This window comes from Patiria miniata, unplaced genomic scaffold (assembly GCF_015706575.1).
Source record: "Patiria miniata isolate m_02_andy unplaced genomic scaffold, ASM1570657v1 HiC_scaffold_3, whole genome shotgun sequence".
Classification (NCBI taxonomy): Eukaryota; Metazoa; Echinodermata; class Asteroidea; order Valvatida; family Asterinidae; genus Patiria; species Patiria miniata.
In genome coordinates, this window is record NW_024037069.1 from 31,834,111 (window position 1) to 31,853,245 (window position 19,135).

General features: G+C 40.6%; 2 protein-coding genes across 2 annotated transcripts in view; one reads left to right on the plus strand and one right to left on the minus strand.

The window, feature by feature from the left end:
- The first annotated feature begins 4,775 nt into the window (after positions 1-4,775).
- Positions 4,776-8,379, plus strand: LOC119736686 (UPF0746 protein DDB_G0281095-like). Its single transcript, XM_038210702.1, has 3 exons — positions 4,776-4,923; positions 5,955-6,026; positions 8,012-8,379. The coding sequence occupies exons 1-3, from the start codon at positions 4,776-4,778 to the stop codon at positions 8,377-8,379; spliced, it is 588 nt and encodes a 195-aa protein (XP_038066630.1).
- Positions 8,380-9,799: 1,420 nt separating this feature from the next.
- The window catches only part of LOC119736688, a 36,672-nt gene continuing 27,336 nt past the window's right edge, over positions 9,800-19,135 (minus strand). Inside the window, exons 23-40 of the mRNA XM_038210703.1 lie at positions 18,287-18,401; positions 18,104-18,195; positions 17,525-17,880; positions 17,257-17,344; positions 16,790-16,866; positions 16,624-16,660; positions 16,207-16,304; positions 15,629-15,745; positions 15,115-15,272; positions 14,647-14,782; positions 14,369-14,518; positions 13,729-13,828; positions 13,207-13,283; positions 12,768-12,899; positions 12,289-12,420; positions 11,728-11,882; positions 10,930-11,065; positions 9,800-10,235 (exon numbers count right to left, since the gene is read on the minus strand). Coding sequence (XP_038066631.1) covers positions 10,164-10,235; positions 10,930-11,065; positions 11,728-11,882; positions 12,289-12,420; positions 12,768-12,899; positions 13,207-13,283; positions 13,729-13,828; positions 14,369-14,518; positions 14,647-14,782; positions 15,115-15,272; positions 15,629-15,745; positions 16,207-16,304; positions 16,624-16,660; positions 16,790-16,866; positions 17,257-17,344; positions 17,525-17,880; positions 18,104-18,195; positions 18,287-18,401 — 2,228 coding nt within the window. The 3' untranslated portion in view covers positions 9,800-10,163. The remainder of the gene's footprint in view (positions 10,236-10,929; positions 11,066-11,727; positions 11,883-12,288; positions 12,421-12,767; positions 12,900-13,206; positions 13,284-13,728; positions 13,829-14,368; positions 14,519-14,646; positions 14,783-15,114; positions 15,273-15,628; positions 15,746-16,206; positions 16,305-16,623; positions 16,661-16,789; positions 16,867-17,256; positions 17,345-17,524; positions 17,881-18,103; positions 18,196-18,286; positions 18,402-19,135) is intronic.

Sequence of the window (19,135 nt, forward strand, 5' to 3'; positions counted from 1 at the left end):
GACGACCAAACTCCTCCAACGACTGAGCAACTGATTCTCTCGTGACATACAATTAATTAAACGTGTTTGTATACGAATGAGGAACTTGAGGTTAAAATATTAAAGGAAGTGATGGAGATCGTTTCTGCATTTCCCCCGACGTATTGGCAATGAAATCATAATGATCTGCAAAATGAATGCTGATTTGTTGATTCTTGAAATATTGGCTATTTCCTGCCAGACCCATTATTATATCCGGAATATGACAAGATCCTTATTTTCTTCGTCGACCACAATAGCTGTCATTATTCCTCTTTGTACTTGAGGAAGGAATAAACTTATAAAATAGGCCTACATGTTTGTTCCATCAGTTACCACAAGATGAATTCCTTTTTTTTCCAAAGAATCTTTTACCACATATTTGATTTTACGCTGATAAAACTTTGATTTGCAAGTACCATCAGTGTTTTCCTTTACTCTTCATTGCTTCCTATTGTCCGAGTGGATCAATGCAACGGCGCAGTATTGTGTCAAGTGTGTTTAATGTTCGAATTTGAAGGTTAAATACAAATCTTCAAAAATACTTTTGAGATCAGTAAAACTTATACTTCTGAGTTGAAAGAACTTCAGTGAATCAGTAAAACAAGAGAGAAATTTCATTTCAATGAAAATACTGCATCAACGAACAGTGTGTTAAGTTGTTCGTTTAAATTTAATGGGAAAAAGCGCATTATCGATTCATACAGGCTGCCTCGTGCTGATCAGAAAAATGTAGCTCAGACCGGACATTATAGACAGGGAAGGAAATAATTTTTAAATTGCTCCATTTTGATCGGAGATAGATAACACATTTATGTTGGTTTTTTTTTTCTGGTGCCATCAGGCCTCGCTCATGAATAAAACATAATTTTGAACTATTTACCCTAAGGCCAAAAAAAAAAGTCTCCGGTTTCTGGTATGGAGCTTGCCCAAAAAGTGGTGCGGCGACTTTTTTTTTTTTACCTGATTTGTTTTGCCTCAAATGTCGGCTGATGACTGCAAATGGTGCCCGACTAAACTTTAGTGCAAATATATGGAAGTCCAGAGAGGCCACATAAAGCTTATTCTGGATCATTACCCCATCCAAAAACACGTTAAAATTGTGCAGCAGCATGACTGCAGTCAAACCAGTGAGTTTGGCAGTTTTGAGACATCATCTTTCATTGAAAAAAAAACCCCTTTTTCATTTTGCCGACGCGCATGGCTACGGCGACGCGCGCTCATACCAAAAACCGGAGACTTTTTTTTTTGGCCTAAGCGCAAGGGATGAACTACATAGTTCTCGCCGTCATTCATTAAATGCATATAAACTGTCTTATATTTATGTATTATAACCTTTTTTATTTGGTTGTTCGTTATTATCTAGCATAATCGGTGGTTAATAAGCCATGATAGCTGTGTTATCTCTCTAGTCTCAGATTTGAATTAGAAAAGTGGAGTGAGGACATTTTAGTTTGAGAAGTCTTTGGGGAAGTCCTGCAGGCTGCAGATTGTTTCTGCGGGCAAAGGCGAATCCAGGGGGAGGGCCAAAGGGGGCCATGGCCCCCCCCCAAAAAAAAAACGAAACCATTTTTTTTTAATGTGACATCGCAATAAAGGCAGGCAATGAGCACACCACTATCTTTTCCTCAAAAAAACATTGGTTAAAGTGGTCAGCAATTGCCTCGGATCGCACCACAAAGCATCTAGAATCCAAAAAAACTTCGGGGCCCTAATTTTCGGGGCTCCGAACCCCACGCCGTAATTTTTTTGACCCACTTTTTGGGGGGGCCAACATTTTTTTGGCCCCCCCCCCCAAAAAAAGTGTTCTGGATCCGCCCTTGTCTGTGGGGGAGGGGGGGGGGGGAACCATAGATAAATGACCTTTCTCCATGGTCAGACATAATGTGACCTTTATATTGTGACAAAAATCAGCTTTTCCTTTAAATAATCTTTCCGTACTAGAGAATAGTCTGGTTTCCTTAACATGAATCTCGGACTACAGAATGGAGATGCAACTTGTTGATTTTAGGCCATTTTCAGCCCTCAAATCCAACTTTATTCACCTACTAGACTTACCAAATATTCGTAGTATTTATAGAATAATTCCACAATGATGTGAAGAAGCCATTAACTTTGCTTTACACTGTTGTTTCTTCCAGGTACTTATGCAAGTTTTATAACGTTCAAGGCACTTGACGTATGTGCACAGTGTTATTGAATGCACCCATTGTTTGTGTGTTATTGACTTTTGTACACAGGTTAATGATGTACTTAACTAATGCAGAGATGTTATCATCAGGGTTGGTGACTCGTTTTGCATACGCGATACGCGCTACGCGCACTTTTAGCCTATTGGAACGCGCGCGCTCACCGCGACCCGGCCCAGATTCAGCCCTGCCAAAAGTGCATAAAAGGCGAGCTGGAACAGCAATCGAGCGCTCATCTGTTCGCCTCCAGAACAAGCCCTGTGGGAAGAACAAAACGGATGTCAGGATTCGGAAGAAGAAGAGGAATGAGAAGAAGGAACAAGCAAGAGGGAACAAGCAAGAAGATGAAGAAACAAGCAAGAGGAATGGAAGAAGTGGTCAGAGGAAGAAGATAAGAAGAGACGAAGCACGAAGAAGAAGAATGCCGATGTCCACAGGGAAAAGGAAGGCACGGCCAACGACAGCCCATGCATTATGCGCCGTGTACATGTACATCATGTATGCAACGCAATGTGCGCTCCTTAATTAGACTTGCTATCAGTCCAATTTGCGCACTGTGTTTAAGCGGCAGCACTTAAAATTTGCGTATGCAAACTAAAGTGACCCAATCTGATGAAGTATTTAATTCTTATTATTTGATGGTGACAAGTTTGATTGTGAATTATAGCCACTTGTCTCTGCTGCCTGACTGATTTATGTCAGTTATTGTCTTTTTTAAGTAATCTGCCTCAGAATAAAGGTTTAGGGCAAGACTTTAGGCCAGACTCTTAGGCAAGACTTTAGGGTCAGACTTTATAGGGAAAGACTTAAGAGCCAGACTTTAGGCCTATAGGACAGACTCAAATTATATTGCCTCCTCCACCCCAGCCTTCCCTTTTCTATTGCGTTTGCGCGCCAAGTTATAGTCAAACCCCTCCCCTTACCCTTTCCCTATCCATAAAGTCATCGAGGCCTTGAAGAAAGCTACGCTACCAGACGAACTTCACTTGGGTCAGGTTGACGTCCTGAGGTTGTGACGGCGCCCTCAACGCTGGTCCCGGTCAAGCACTAGCTCAGCCATTCATCACCGATTTCTCCTGGTTATTAATCCCGGCGGGTTTTTAGGGATTCGTTGTACCCCTGGGTATATCGAGCCCCAGATTCCCGTTATAATATCATCTGAAGACACTTGTGACGGAGACAAATTACATCGCAGATAATCGGCGACCGTCTGTGACTCTATGCATATTGCAAATTCTCGGGAACATCAACTGCGGTCACCACGTCCTGCACGATGACTAATAGACTTTCCAGGGTTAGCACCTAACGTAGTCTGTTGGCTGAGATGAAGCTTCTCGGTCTGGCAAGACTCCAAAAGGGCGACAAAGATGAAATTGTACTGATCCTATAATAATCCAAAAGTTGACAGAAAGCTTAAGGACAAATAAAATTCTATATAATCCGGTAAGGACACTGAAATTGAAAATATTGGGAACATCTCGATCAACTCAAATATTTGATTCTTTGGGAAGTAAAAAAAAATAGTGTCATAATGTACAACACAAGGAAGTAAGCATTTTAATAACAAGAAACCCCCTCAAAAATAAAAATTAAATAACATGAAGAAACAAGGGAGATGATCGCGAGAGTGGACGAGGATGTTCAAATGTTTGCAAATTATTTCGATTTTCGCAATTAAAAGTTCATTAACCACAAGTTTCACCTCTACACAGAAAAAAAGCCCGCTAATGTGCATATAGCTGGACGCTAACAAAATGTATTAATAAGGGAATAACTGTGTGAGGAGCCGGTCTTCACTGCATGATAATGACCGCGGGTTTGGGGGTGACCGCCGTTAATGGACCTCGACTTCATCTCGGTCCATTAACAGCGGTCACCTCCAAACCCGGTCATTATCACGCAGTGAAGACCGGATCCTCACACTGTTATTCCCATTAATAAATACCTTTTTAACGAAATAAACAGTTAAAGTGCTCGAATTTTGGGACTTTCTTACGGCGATATTTCCAGACATTTTTGTGTTCATGTTCATGGGACATATTTTAACTGATGCGTGGTACCCCGTCTCTTCAATAAGCGTTGTTATATACACCACAGCCGGGCCCAGGCTGCGCTGGACAACGTCTTCATTGCGTACGCGTACGACGTCCAGGACTTGGACTTCTGCTGCCGTAGCGAAACAAATTACAACAATGTTTTCATATTTTTACCTGATGGAGGAAGCTGAAATTTCGTTTACACATTCCTTGTGTCCAGAATTACAAAGATGCTTGGTTTAGGAAAGGTAAATATGTCGATGGGCGAAGTGTTTAATGAAAATAAATCGTAGATCTACGCTTTAACAAGCAGTCACAATCGGCGGTGTATTTCCTCCCTTAGCCTTGAGGTCGCTCTTAGAGGTCAATCTTCTCAGAGAGGTGGGAGAACATTGCTTTAACTGAGAAGATTGTCTGCGTCCAAGCAGGTGTCAGACTTGATCTTGACAGAGTTAGCTTGTTAGGCCCGGGGATGCCCCTTCACAACATTGTGAATGTGTTGTGTAAGCTTAATTCGATAGTTCTAGTATTCATGGACTGTGCGGAGAGCAAGGCGAGGGTTTGTTTCTTCGGTCAACCACCGGAGCTGGATGCAGCAGACATGCACCAATGGATGGCACAGTTCATGGAGTTAGTACCGAAAGGATGCCCGAGACAATGCAGTGATGATACTGCGAATGGTAAGTCGAAATAATGAACTTCTACAGTAAGCGAAATATAGGAAGCACATTTTGTTAGGTATTCTGTCAAAACAAGATACGTTTGCGCGCAGTTTGATGGAGAGATTTGACAAAATAAAAAGTATGCGGGGCTGAGTATAGTATTCGATTTTTTCAAAAACATTTTTTATTCAAATTTGTAATTCCAAATATGTCTTGAATATAGTGTGAAATTTTAGGTGATGGCCTGAAATTTAACAGTACATGTACATTCAAGACATATGTGGAATTACAAATGTTAGGTTATTTTTTGATAAATTGTAAAATTTCAGAAATGCTTAACTAGTGCCTGTTATCGGCCTCTTTTTCTGTTTTCACCTTTGTGGACTTCAAATGGGCATCAATCTGTCAGGGAAGGTCCGTTTTCAAACCATTAAGCGTCATTATAAAGAAAAAGAAGTAACATAACAATATAATTATTTCGACAAACGGCTCAGAATTGTCTTATTTTGACGGACACCGTCACTTTTTCCGTGGGGGGGGGGGGGAGTAACCTGATGAAACATCGTTTAATAACTGAGACATTTTTTTTTATCAGGGGTCAATTTGGTACCAAAATAAGTTTTGTGGAATGGCCATATGAATGCCGTAGCAACCGATTTCACTAAATAGACTGCGTCACATATAATCTGTCTTATTTTTCAACATTGCCTCCGTAAATGTAAGACATTTTTTTCTGGGACCCAGACTTTGTGATATGATTACTAACCAACATTAAACACTAAATTGCTGGATTCTCCAAACAAAAGAACAGCTTCACATTATTGTGTTGTCGTTATTGAAAGCGTTACTATGTGTTTTAAACCAAATAACGTGTAAAAAGGCCATGGAATTTCCCGCACTGGGATAATAAAGTTTTATTGTATTGTATTGTTGTTGTATTGTACTTGAGAAGGAATTGGAAATATCATGGACGAAATCGCACTACCGAATCATTTGCTGTATGCTTATCCCTCCACCTTTTCATCCATGTCTTATTTTGATCTTGACAGTAGATAGTTGTCAGCAACTGGGTCTTGAAGACGACACCATTCCTGATGAGCGTATCCGAGCATCAAGTGATGGTGACTTTAATCCTGCCGCCATGGGACGACTGAATGGACCGTCGTATTGGAGTCCAAAATACTGGTAGGTCACTGCTCCCATCAGTGCACTGCAAGGTTGGGTTGTGTCTTAGTCTTAAGACTGCACTTCCACCTTTTCCTGCCACTCCGGTCCCGATCTTGCAAGTGCCGTTTATTCATCTCGGCGCTAGGGGGCGCTATCAACAAGATGATCAAATGTTTACTTGGGAACGTTGGCACTGAAACCCAGAGAATGTCCAAGTAACCCTTACGCGCGCTTGAGATGCTCGGAATCTCATGTGACCCACTGCTACGGTTCTCATAAAGACTGCATTGGATTCATCTTTCTGATTGCGACGCCTACCACCGCCGCAGCTTGACGTAAGTTGATAAGTCAGAGACGTTTGGTAAGTAGAGACCGGATGCCTACGGGAACAAAACAAAACAACTACAGCCTTGGACAAAGACTACACCAGGTTGAAATATTGGCAAGCTTTTGTCAGTTTTTGTTCTAACTCTTGCGATTCCGTCCTGTTGGAGCGGAGAATAATGTTTAATGTTCAATCATAAGGGACCTAAATGTGGTGAATGAACGTAATAATTGTTATACCATGAAAGAAGAAAAAACCTTTTAAACATTTATTCATAAATGCCTGAGACAGTTTGCCTATTCCTTTTGGTCGAGAGGCTGTCGCGTGGTTGATTTTAAACCAACGGGGAAACACCACTACATTGTGCGCCAAATCCCGGATTACGCGCCTATCCCTTATAAAGATATTTTTAGCACTACGCGCGCGAGGCACATACCATCGACATGTCCAGAGGGGTGCTTCACAAAATATGAAGAAAACATGTTTAGCCAAATCGTTGAAATTTTGTCAATTTTTGACCTATTTGGACTCTTCACCCCAAAAGGTCAAGCGCTTTGACTATTAAGTTAAACAGTCATATAGTTAATTAGCTATCGCAACCGGATCAGAAAAGCAATTACAATTTTCTTGCAAACATTGAATTGAAACCACAGACGTACTTCAATATTTGGGTGTACTTTTTGAGGGACAAATTTGATTATTTTGTTTTTACGTCTATTTTTTTGCACACTGTTTCCTTCTATTTTCTGTTCTTTTCAGTTGTTTGATGGCGAGGATGTCATCTCTGCTTCTACCCCACACACTAACTACTTCAACCCGGCCGTCATGGCGTCTACTGTTCGCATTTACCTTACAGTATACATTGGTAAACGTGCGTTTCGGTTTGAGTTGATTCAATGTCCGATGGATTAATTCCATGTGGATTGATATTCATTATAGAAAAGATTCCTGCCACACTATTTTAAAGAAAAAGGAGGAATAAATGTGAGAAATTAAAGCGATTTTCAATAGCATCCTTGAACAAAGACACTGAAATAACATTGGACCACCAACATAGGAATGGGTAGCCCGGTTGGTAGCGCACTAGAGGTCGCAGGTTCAAACCCAGCCCCAGACAGGTTTTGTTTTTGTTCAACTTTCTACTCGTTTTTATATGCACCTATAAACAATTTCACTTTGTGGTTTATTCGAAAAGTTAGAAATGAAAGAACATAGTATCTTTCGGTTGAATCATATAGATAGAGCAAACAGATGCAGTTTGGTGTCCGTGTTGTTCATTTTGAATGTACACGACAACGGTGAATTGTTTAAAATCGCAGAGATTTGGTGGTTTGATTTTTAATTAAATGGTTGTGTCGATAAATAGTTCAACAGAACAAGTTACTTTAATCAAGCTGTACAAACATGCAGTAGATGCTATATAGTTTAACTCTTCATTTGGGATCGTAGGATTAATGTAGGATTTTAAAGCATTTCCATGCTTCACATTGCACGCTTCCTCGCACTCATGAACCCAGTGATACCTCAACAACTTTATCTTTAGCACACAAAACACGGTATCGTTGATATAAACTTAATTTACAAAAAAACTGTGTTGTTCCTAAACTTAAATAGCGAATACTGGCTCTCAACAACAACAGCAACAGCAGCAGCAGCAGCAGCAACAGCAACAGCAGCAGCAGCAGCAGCAGCAGCAGCAGCAGCAGCAGCAGCAGCAGCAGCAGCAGCAACAGCAGCAACAGCAGCAACAGCAGCAACAGCAGCAACAGCAACAGCAGCAACAACAGCAACAACAGCAACAACAGCAACAACAGCAACAACAGCAACAACAGCAACAACAGCAACAACAGCAACAACAACAACAACAACAGCACCAACAGCACCAACAACAACAACAACAACAACAACAACAACAACAACCAGAGTCGACATTTACGCTGCCGTATATATATAATGACATTTTATTATGGACTGTCATCTAACTCATTATTTGCTCAGTGTGTTATTTGGATATTTTTTAGACTAAAGTTCCAGTGAACAAAATTCAACTTCACTTCCCAGTTCATAACAGAAGTCTTTTACATACTTGTAAATAGGCGATCTAACGAATGTGCGTCTGAGGATTTTGAAACATGCACTAAAAAACTGATATGAAAGCACTTAATAACGCACAGAAAGTACACTTCAATGTTTGACGGAAAACATGTTGAAATGTTCCCAGCTTTCTCACTTATGTTGATGCCAACCACAGCCACCGCTATAAGTTATGTGTCTACAATGGTTGGTTAACCCTTTCGCTTCACTGCAAAATCTAAACACTTTCTTGCTATCACTTCATAACAATTTGGTATAAATACCAAACATGTATAGAGTATTGATAAACAGTATTTAGCAACTGTACACTGATGTTCAGGCATTGGACACGAAATGTTTAGCCTCTAAACCTGTTCACAAAGTAATAGCAAGATCATTTGTGTTCAATTTCTCAACGCAACTTAAGGAGTGTACTCTTGATTAAAATAATCATTATTACTAAAATTGTACCATAAAACAATATTTAAACAACATCTTGAGTATATAAATAATTAGAGACTTTGCTTAATATGTCTCGATTTTATGCTTAATATTAGCGTATAAGAATCTCAGTGAAGTCATCATTTTTGGAATTAAAAGCACTTATCTTAACGTTGACTAGATCCAATGGTTCGCATTTTACGACAAAGGCTTTGTTTTCGATAATATAAATGTTAAATTAATAATCTTGTACAATGAGCACATTTTATCAATTGTATTAAGTTTGACATGATTGAAGTTTATAGCACAGTTTACATCATGATGCCCACATGGTGTCTGAGTAAATGTTCATATATCAATTACCGCTTGTTTAATTAGGTATAAAAGTAATCAATTAATGATATCATTTGTGACTGCATTTTTCTCTTCATTTCTTGAATAATTAATATACTAAGGATTCGTTAAACCAAAGCGGGAAAAAACACGAAGATGATTATAGGACAGCTGGAGACGGCAAAGAATGTTGAGTTGAAAATATGGGAGGAAAATTTCCTGCTAAACAGGGACAAATCGCATTAGATGAAAGAAGAATACTAGGTAAGCCTGCTTAATCTCCCATCAGGCCAAGTCAGAGCGCATATTCAATTGATTTACAATAGATATTCACTGACAGACGTGTCAAACATCTGTATGGGGCCAATTTCACGGCGCTACTAAGCACAAACATTTGCTTAGCACAAGATATAAAAGCAGGTTACCAGCCAAAACTCCATGTGATGTATATTGCTCGTGATTAGTATTCAACTGTTGTTTGCTTAGCATGAAAACCACATGGAGTTTTGGCTGGTAACCTGCTTTTGTAAGCCAGAATTTTGTTGTGCTAAGCAAATTTTTGTGCTTTTAAGCAGCGCCGTGAAATTGGGCCCTGGTCTACACAATGACCCAGATTTAGCACATTACGGGGTAATCCTATACGATAACACTGCCCAGCGCTCCGTACAGCAAACAGTCTTGTCAGTCAGTCAGAAAGTCAGTCAGCGAGATAGGAACAAAAAGGCTAGTAGCCTGGCCCCAAGACGAATAGAAATTTGCTGAGCTAGAATTGAAACTAGATTTCATACCGAGGTAGAAGCGAAACCTACCTTTTAAAAATCCTCTCTGACGTTACGAAAACTTTAGGTATCAGTTACAAATTAATGGACATGCAAATCTGACATTTATGATGTTAAATAACTTGTTCCACACTGGTGTATCAATAGTTCTCGTAGATTGAGCCGGAATCCAAGTAGGTTTGGATCACCTGGTAGCACAGTTGGTACTGAGCCTGAAATTCAGAGCAAAACATAGGTATGAGTTGATTTAATTCATGTTCACATTTAAATGTGACAATAACATGGTGACTGTCTTTAGTCAAAAAAAAAGTCTTCCGTTTCTGGTATGGAGCTTGCCCCAAAAGTGGTGCGGCGAAGCGTCTTTTTTTTTTCCTTGTTTTTTCCGTAAATGTTGGCTGATGACTGCAAATGGTTCCTGACTAAATTTAGTGCAAAATGTAACGGAGCCCAGAGAGGCCAGATAAAGCTTATACTCGACCGTAACCCCATTAAAAACACGTTTAAATTGTGCAGCAGCAGGATTCCAGTCAAACCAGTGAGTTTGGAGGTTTTGAGACAGCATCTTAAATTGAAAAAAAAAACTTTTTAATTTTGCCGACGCGCATGGATACCACGACGCGCGTGCAGACCAGAAACCGGAGCCTTTTTTTGGCCTCAGTATCCATTCATGAATAAAAGTATTGCTTCAGTTAAAATAACCCCACTGTTTTGGCTACTGCTCTATTTTTTCACCAATGTTGAAGCAACAAAACATCTGATTTGGCCACGAACTAAGAACCCGATGCACACAAACCCAATCAACAAGACAAGGTTTCGAAAAGTCCTAATACCACATCGCAAGATTGTGCTTAAAATCACCCATCACGCCCCGGTACGTAGGTGCAGTAATAATGACTTGAAACGTACCAAAGTGTTGACCATCCCAGCCCGGGTGATGCGGAGTTTCTTGATGGCTTGGAAGACGTCTACGTCTTTCTCCACTGCCAGTTGGTCCAGGAGTGTGAGTATGGCGCAGAAGGTTCCGCTGCATCCAACACCGTCACTGAGACAAGAATTAACAGTTTGGTGAAGAAAATTAATTCAACTTGAATTATTTACATTAATTTAAATGGTAGAAACACATGGAGTATGTTTTGTCTATGTGAGTCATTCTGGTACTTCATAAGTACAACGTAAACGCATGATTGTGAATGATGTACATCGAGGACATGACATCGGTCTTCCTCTGTTTATACCTCTCATCGGTTTTATACACGTATACCAATCGAGGACTGTCCTCACTTTGTTTCATGGTCCCCAATCAAAAATGAATTATGGGTGTCGTCGATGAAGAACAGGAAAGCTGATGAAGAAACCTACAGGAAGAAAGTTTAGCTCAGACTGTTCAGACAGAGGGAAAAAGTTCAAGCTTTAACGACGTTTCAGGGATCCCATGGATTAAAATATGCATACCTATCCCGGCCAAAATGGTTGGGACACTTCCTGAGCCTGCCACGGTCACCCACTCCCCCGCTCCCCCGGTCAATGTTGTTCTATCCAGCTGATAGAGCACACACCGCGCAATGAGAGACAACATTGAACGGGGGCCGGGGGGTTGAGGGCCCAGCGAGATTTGGGAAGGATTGCAGGTAAGGAAGTGAAACTGGGCCTGCGCGGCTGCCATGGCTGACAACTTTAGATTGTATCTCCCTGTGGAGTACTTACATGCAGTGGACAGTGATGGGTCCATCAGGGTGGTCGGTCGTCCACATCTTAACAGCCTCCAGCACCTTAAGGAGACTAGATGGGGATCTTGGAACCTCCTTCCCTGGGGGCCATCCCAGGTATTGGATCTGACAGACGCTCTGAACCTCGTCATTCTGTTATTCAAAGTTATTTTAGGCAAAGTTTAGGCATCGGACTGTTTCTTATGACATAATCCGTTTCGAATAAGCTGTAACTTATATAAAATACCTAACAAACAACATTCGACTTATAGCTACGGTCAACCATTGTTATAGAAAACCCAATCAAATCGAACGAACGTATGGTCGACGATAAGTGCACAAGTCTATTCGACCATTCGGGTTAGCCTACCTGAGATTGGTCATATCGCTGGTTACCAAAACAATGCGGGCACTCAGCGTAATGCAGGGAACCAGGACATTTACGTTCGAGCACAGTTCGACGCGGGATCCTGATTCTAAGTTAAAAGTTAGCGCGCAGGCGCAAGGTGCGTCACGAGTCAACGACAAATTGATGAATGGAACTTTCTTATTTGCCTACCTTCCTAGCGGGATAGCTAACATCAAACTGCCGTATGATAATGTCCTCGCTATACCGGTCCTCATTCGTCAGTGTAACGGTAAGGGGTCCGAACTCCAAACTGTCCTTCTCTGGCCAATACTGGACAACGCTCTGGAAAAAGAATAGCAACAGTCACAAGAGATTTAGGCTTATGGGAGGAAAGTACATTGCATATCAGGCCCTCCAGCGATAACATTGGGGATGGTAATGATGTATCCTATCAAAGAGCTTGTACTGTATATTCAACAGATGCATGCAGGTACCGTGTGGAATATCGCCATCTTTTGTGTTCGTTTAATTGCCATGTTCCCGACAAATTTTGGGGGATTTTTGCAATAAATCGAGACATATTAAGCAAAGTCTCTCAAATTCGTTCGCAGCAAATAGCTTTTTTTAATAATTCATACGTGTGGAAACTAAGCTACCCCTTGAAATATAAGGAATTGTATAGCCTATACCGGGTCATTGTCCATGGAATTGAGCATGACAATGCAAGATGCTTTGTAGTCAAACACCATCCTCCACATATCACCCCGTGTGTTAGGCAGAGGTGCCTGGGTGGCTAGGTAGGCATGCTTACTGTTATAACCCTGTAAGATAGAAAGACACAGACAATTAGGTTTCTATTACTCCAAGGGTATTACACAATTTTGCATTTAACTACGCTTTATAAGTGTTTTTAAACAGTAATAAGAAATCAAGCTGACACAAACTACGCACTATAGTCTGTGCCAACATTTCAGGTGTTAAATCATGGGCGTGGTCACGATATGGGAGGGCGTTATAGTTAAGCTGTACGTTTTCGAGAAGTTTAAGGGGAATTACTCTAGGGGTTGACGGGTGAGGTATGGATCAAAGTTTTTGTCGATATTTTATTGGCAAGTATGTAAGACTTACATCCAGGAATGTAGCATTGATGTAGTTGGTACTTCTTTCGTCACCTTTTGTCATCAGATACGGTCGGGTGCTGTCTTCTGTTAGACAAACAGTTTCAATGAAAATTGTAAAATGCATGTCCTACAAGGCCTTGATATTTATAATCCAAAGTCAGTGTAGAAATAAACAAAACATTATAAGCATTCTACACTTGTCTTTCAAACGAATGCTTATTGGAATGTGGTTGGAACACCAAATTTTGAAAAAAAAGGCAACATCACAAGAAAAATAGTTCAACTTATGCTAAAGAGAAAACGAAAAATGTTTGCTGTCTTGAGCCAACAAGCTGACAAAACCCAAACAAATACAGGAAAAGTGTTTATACTTACTCACCAAAATCTGTTACTGTGGACCGAGAACACTGAACCTATATTCTCTAAAAATGAAATGATCTTTCAAGGAGTTTTGAAAATAGGTAGTAACGGTAACAGTGGGTTTGCATGTGCCAGTAATTATGTGCCTTTATTTTGATTACTGACTTACTTGGAATGCATTCTTTGAATCTGTTCTTATCAACGTTGGCGGCGCTTCTCCCTCCCATACACTGCTCCTCGCTCGGTGAGGCAGTGAATGACTCCAACATCTGTGAAGGTATCACAGAGAAAAAAATGGCAACCGATCAAAGATAATCAGCAGGGTTGAATAACTTACTCTGGGTCTATCTTCTTATCCGTCGTTACTTATTACTTCAGATTACACCTCATTTAGGGTTGATAAAGAAGTTTCAACCTCTCGGGCATTCAGGTTTGGGGCTGAACGGGCTGAAGTGATTTTTTTCCAGAGAAGGGTCTTCCCTTAAAAGTGAGCTGACAGCTTAACAAGTAAATCCTTAAATATAGTACCCCATTGCCCTCTAAAACCACAATCTTCTAAAGAAGTTATGACAAGAGTGTTTTACTATTATATTTAACCTTTAACCTTCTTAATAATAGCTCCATGGGTAGGACACCTGACTTTTATGTACGTTACTTTTAAGCCATCTTTGTCACGTCACAGTAAGGGTAATGTGGGAACTAAGATTCACTGCTGAGAAGGAAAACCTTCCCAAACCAAGTTTAAATGCCTTGTGTTTAAGACTTTTATCATGATCAACATGTTTCCGAAAGCATTTCAGACGACTTGCCTGGAACTGCGCCTCAATGCCAGTAGTCCCTGTCTTCTTGTCCCGTTTCTTGAGTTTAGCGTAGCTCTGATGGAAGCAATCAGCGCTGATGGCCGTGTTCTCTAACAGACTTGACTCCAACAGAGCATCGAAGATGAACTTGTATTGATCCTAGAAATACAAACGATGCAATATTGAGATGTTGCATACCATATGAACTCTTGTTGGTGTGAATTGTCACCTTCTAGTTTTAATTTACAAATCTGAAACTGGAAGTTTATCCGAAACCAAAGACTCACCAGAGTTTGCACCATAAGGAAGCGCTGATCCCTCATATCACGTACAAACTTCAAGACATCGACTTGGCCCTCTGCCTCCGCCATCTCAAGCATGGAGTCCAGAGTGATGAAGGTTCCTGTGCGGCCAACTCCAGCACTGAAGAAACGAGTACGACATAATCAGATGTTTAAACAGTTTTCTCTACTCTAACTCAATGTGAAGTTTGAAGATAATTTGTATTAAATTAATGTCCGAACGATGTTTGTAGAAAGGCTATGATAAAATGAAATATATATGATCGGTAGTTAATAGTTTCGTAAAGGTTGGCTCATAAGTTTGATTCGAGAGAAACACATAACAGACTTATTTTTCTTAGTCGGGTCATCTTTACTGAGACTTAAGGTTGAATTCGATTGCAGAGAAAAGTGTACATGTCTTCGTGGAAGCTTTTTGAGAACTCAAAATACAAAGAGGTCACGTAATGATACCTGCAGTGGACAACCATAGGTCCATGTTGTGAAGCGTCTGCTGCTCGGACCCTTCTTACAAACTGAAGTAGCGGAGATGACTCTGGTGGTTTCATGTCTGGCCAGGTGGTGTAATGGAACTGGGTTAACTCACGGTACTCACCCTCGGGCTCAGTGCTCTAAGAGACCCCCCCCCCCCAAAAAAAGGTACTTAATATTAACATTTCTTACTGCAAAAACTGCATTGTTGAATTATGTGCACACGGTCGGTGTTGCTTTATCATGCTATATTTCTGCTGTGTGTAAAAAAGAAGGATACGGCGAAGAGTGGCATCGAAGGGTACGATTTGGGCAGGCAGTTTAATATTGTGAGCGATGCCATGTTTTACTTTAATGCCTACTTGTTACTTTTTTCTTACAACTATAAAGTATACTCCATGTTAACCTAGCATCGCCTTTCGGATGGAATACGAAGATGAAACATGCACGAACGTTTCAGCTCCAATTACTTCTTCTGCAGAAATTGTGGACTTACCTTTGACACGTGGAAAGTCCTCACAATGCAATTAGAGTGTTTTGTTTCGTCCACTTTCCGGACAAACAGTTCTCCGTAGTCGGAACTGCCATCGGGCCAGTACTGCTCGCATTTCCCCTACGTAATGTAGAAAAGACCAAAAGGTATCAGTTGATGATCTAAGAAGATCAGGACAACGATGAAAGAACCCTTGGTGTCATTTGAAATTATGGAGGCATGAGCTTTTATGAGCTTATCCAGGCATTAGGCAATTCGTCGTCGAGACTTACTTTTGACACGGACAGAGTTCTCAGGCACCAGCGGATGATATCTTACAATAATAATATTGTGCACGATAAATAATTGAAAATAATTTTATGCACAATAATATACAACCTCGCCTCCTCGTCCACGGTACTTTTTTATTATCTTATCTTTCCTTTTGGCCCTTTAAACTCATTCTTTTCATTCAGCCTTTCAAGAGTATGATTGCACGCCTCTTCAATATTCTCAGTCAATAGAAATACAGAGAGAAAGAGGTATGCTTCTGTGTATGGATTAGGAAAGAACACAAAGCAATTTTATTTTTTTCATTTTACCTTGCCATGTTCGATCAGGTTCGTCAGCATGACGATCTTGCCCACTCGCTCTTGCCACACCATGCGCCACATGTCCTTCACTGATGCCTTGGTAGGACCTTGAATTAAACATTAAACAATATTCTGCTATCATTGGAAACCTCCTTTCGTCTCTTTCTACTCTCTAAAGGATGAATCAATATTCAATAATGTCTTTAAATTTGAAACGTCTTGTCAACTCTACGTTAATTAGGGAAGTGTGACGATCCGTTTTGAATATAATTTGAGAAATATAACCAGAGTTCGATTATCGTCATTTCCGCGAATTATTTTTTCTTTTTGTATACCGGGAAAATGGTGGAATTGTATTGTTATGGCGGGAAGTTTGTTTGAGGATTTCAATTTACAATGTTATTTTCATTTTCACTAAATAATTACCTTGACTGGCAATGTACTTGTAATCTTGCTTGTATCCCTACGTGAAAGGAAAGATAAATCATCATGTTTAAAAGAAAATCCTATTCCTTCTATATTTGTTTGCCAGAGTCAAATAATGCAGATAGAAATGTGTAAACTCACTTTGAAGATTGCGACAAAAACTTACATTGATGTAGGAGGCATTGATGTAGTCTGAGTGTGGGTTATCCTCAAGACACTCCAAGACCACGCGAGAATGGTCATCTGCCGAGACAATGTATTGCCGATATTTAGTCTATGTAAATCTGTGTTGAACCCCTCCAAGGACAAATGTGTGTGAAAATCATATCAAATTCTTGCTTACAAAAATTGAGGTTTCAGGAATTTTAAGGGAAGGAATAGTAGGGTATTCTTGGGCAAGCATAATACTAGCGACATTCGTAATTATGGCCTCCACTTTTACTCCCTTGCTTACTTTTGACACCATTCCTATTACAACTTGCGGGACATTTACTGAATGAAGAGTAGAGGGTATTTCTTGCAGGATGCAATAAGCTGTTAGCGTCAATGTTCAAAATGTGAACGGTGTACATTTTTTTACCAACAAAACATTATAAAAGTAAAAGGTGATAGAGGATGAATAATTAGACTTACAGGCCAGGATGTTATTGTATCTGTTGTTCTTCTTGTTGTGATCCTGTTTGGCCACATTCCAAGGGTGGATTGGTTCACCAGGAATCGACTGTAAGAAAGAGGAGATAATCACAAAATCGCAGTTACGAAGACACAGATCTCAAAACATAAAGAACATAATGGAGACAGGAGCAAACGTTTTGGTTCTTCTCTGTCCATGTCTTTCACTGGCTCCTTAGGTCAGACCAAAATAACATTACATCGTGGTAAGAGAAGTCAGAAGACTCACTTCATAGTCTTGTTGGAATCCATTGATCTTCCCGGCTGTTCTACTCTTGATGTATTCAGCCAGGTGAGCCATGGCAACTGGGCCGGCTTGGGGGAAACTCGGGGATGCCTTTGCCGAAGCCTTCAGCTTGGGCTTGGAGGCAGGATTGACGTACGGCTTGGGCTTCACGGGAGCCTTAGTGGATGTGGATGGACCAGATGCTGATGCTGAATCAGTGGATGGTCCTGCTTTTGGCAACACATCAACAGCTACTTGATCGGTTGACTTTGGTGGATTAGTAGATGACACCACTGGTTCATGACCCTTTGTAGCGTATGGCTTGTAACCAGACGTAGATGGCAGATTCTTCAGCTCAACTGAAATAATAAATGCCAGTTTCGTTTTCCGACCAAACATTCTCAAATTTCTGAATTGCCACTTTCAAAAATGTTTTATTAACAGCTGTACAAAATTCATCATAGTTTGAATAGTCTTGCTTGCTTCATCTCAGCAGATGGATTGCAATAAGACCTTTCTTATTAACAGAAGTTTCTTTTTAATTAGTATACGTGTACATGCCCAAGTAATAGACAACCATACCTCCACCTTGGTCTCCTTTCCCATAAATATCCTGGACACCATCGCCAGTGCTGTCCTTGCTCAGTGCATTGGTCCTCTGCTTTCGTCGTTTCCTTTGATAGAAAATACCAGAAACTCGTTTGATATATTCTTAAAAAGATCAGATTGTATTTCATTGTAAGTGCCTTGATTACGGTAACTTACTTGACTACGACAACTATCAGGAGAGCAAGAACCGCAACTACCAAGATAAAGACGACCACGCCCAAAACTGAGCCCGCAGGACTACTCCCAGGCGGAGTAGGCGGAGCAGCAGCATCTTAAGAAAGACAAAATAAAACCAACTCGATTATTACATACACACAGTAATATGATGGGCCTGCGAAATAAGATTGCACCATTTCCAAATAGGTAAACAGCTTTGTTATGACGCATACAGGCTTCATGAATATAGTTTCCACACATTTTTGTTCTTTCAAATAGATTTTCAACAAATGCAATATCTATGAGATTGACGAAGTACTACATTTTCTTCGATTTACATTTCAAGAGCATAATTTGTTTATTCAACTTCGAAATATACCGCTGTCGTGATAGTTGATTAATAAATACCTTGGAGAGTTGATGGTTTCTGATTGGTCGAGGCTCGATCACGTGGCCGGGCATTAACGGTGATAATGGACCGGCTTCAAAGATCAAGCGAATAAATGGCCCCTGAACCAGCATTGATCAAGCCCCGTTCAGCCCCATGCAAGCCAATGATTGGTCAAAATATAGTAACAGTCCTGCAGTAGCTTTTAACAATTGAGCACTGCACATGCGCTCAACCCCCATCGCGTGAGACTGACGCGCGTGTACGCAACACAGTTGCTAGGGATGCGTGCGTGCGCGCGCGTAAGGAAGTTTTGAAACGACATCGTACAGCAGTGCAGTATATACTGAGGATGTTTACGACGAAAGCGTAGATCTACGATTTATTTTCTTTGAAACACTTCACCCACCGACATATTTACCTTTCCTAAACCAAGCATCTTTGTAATTCGGGACACAAGG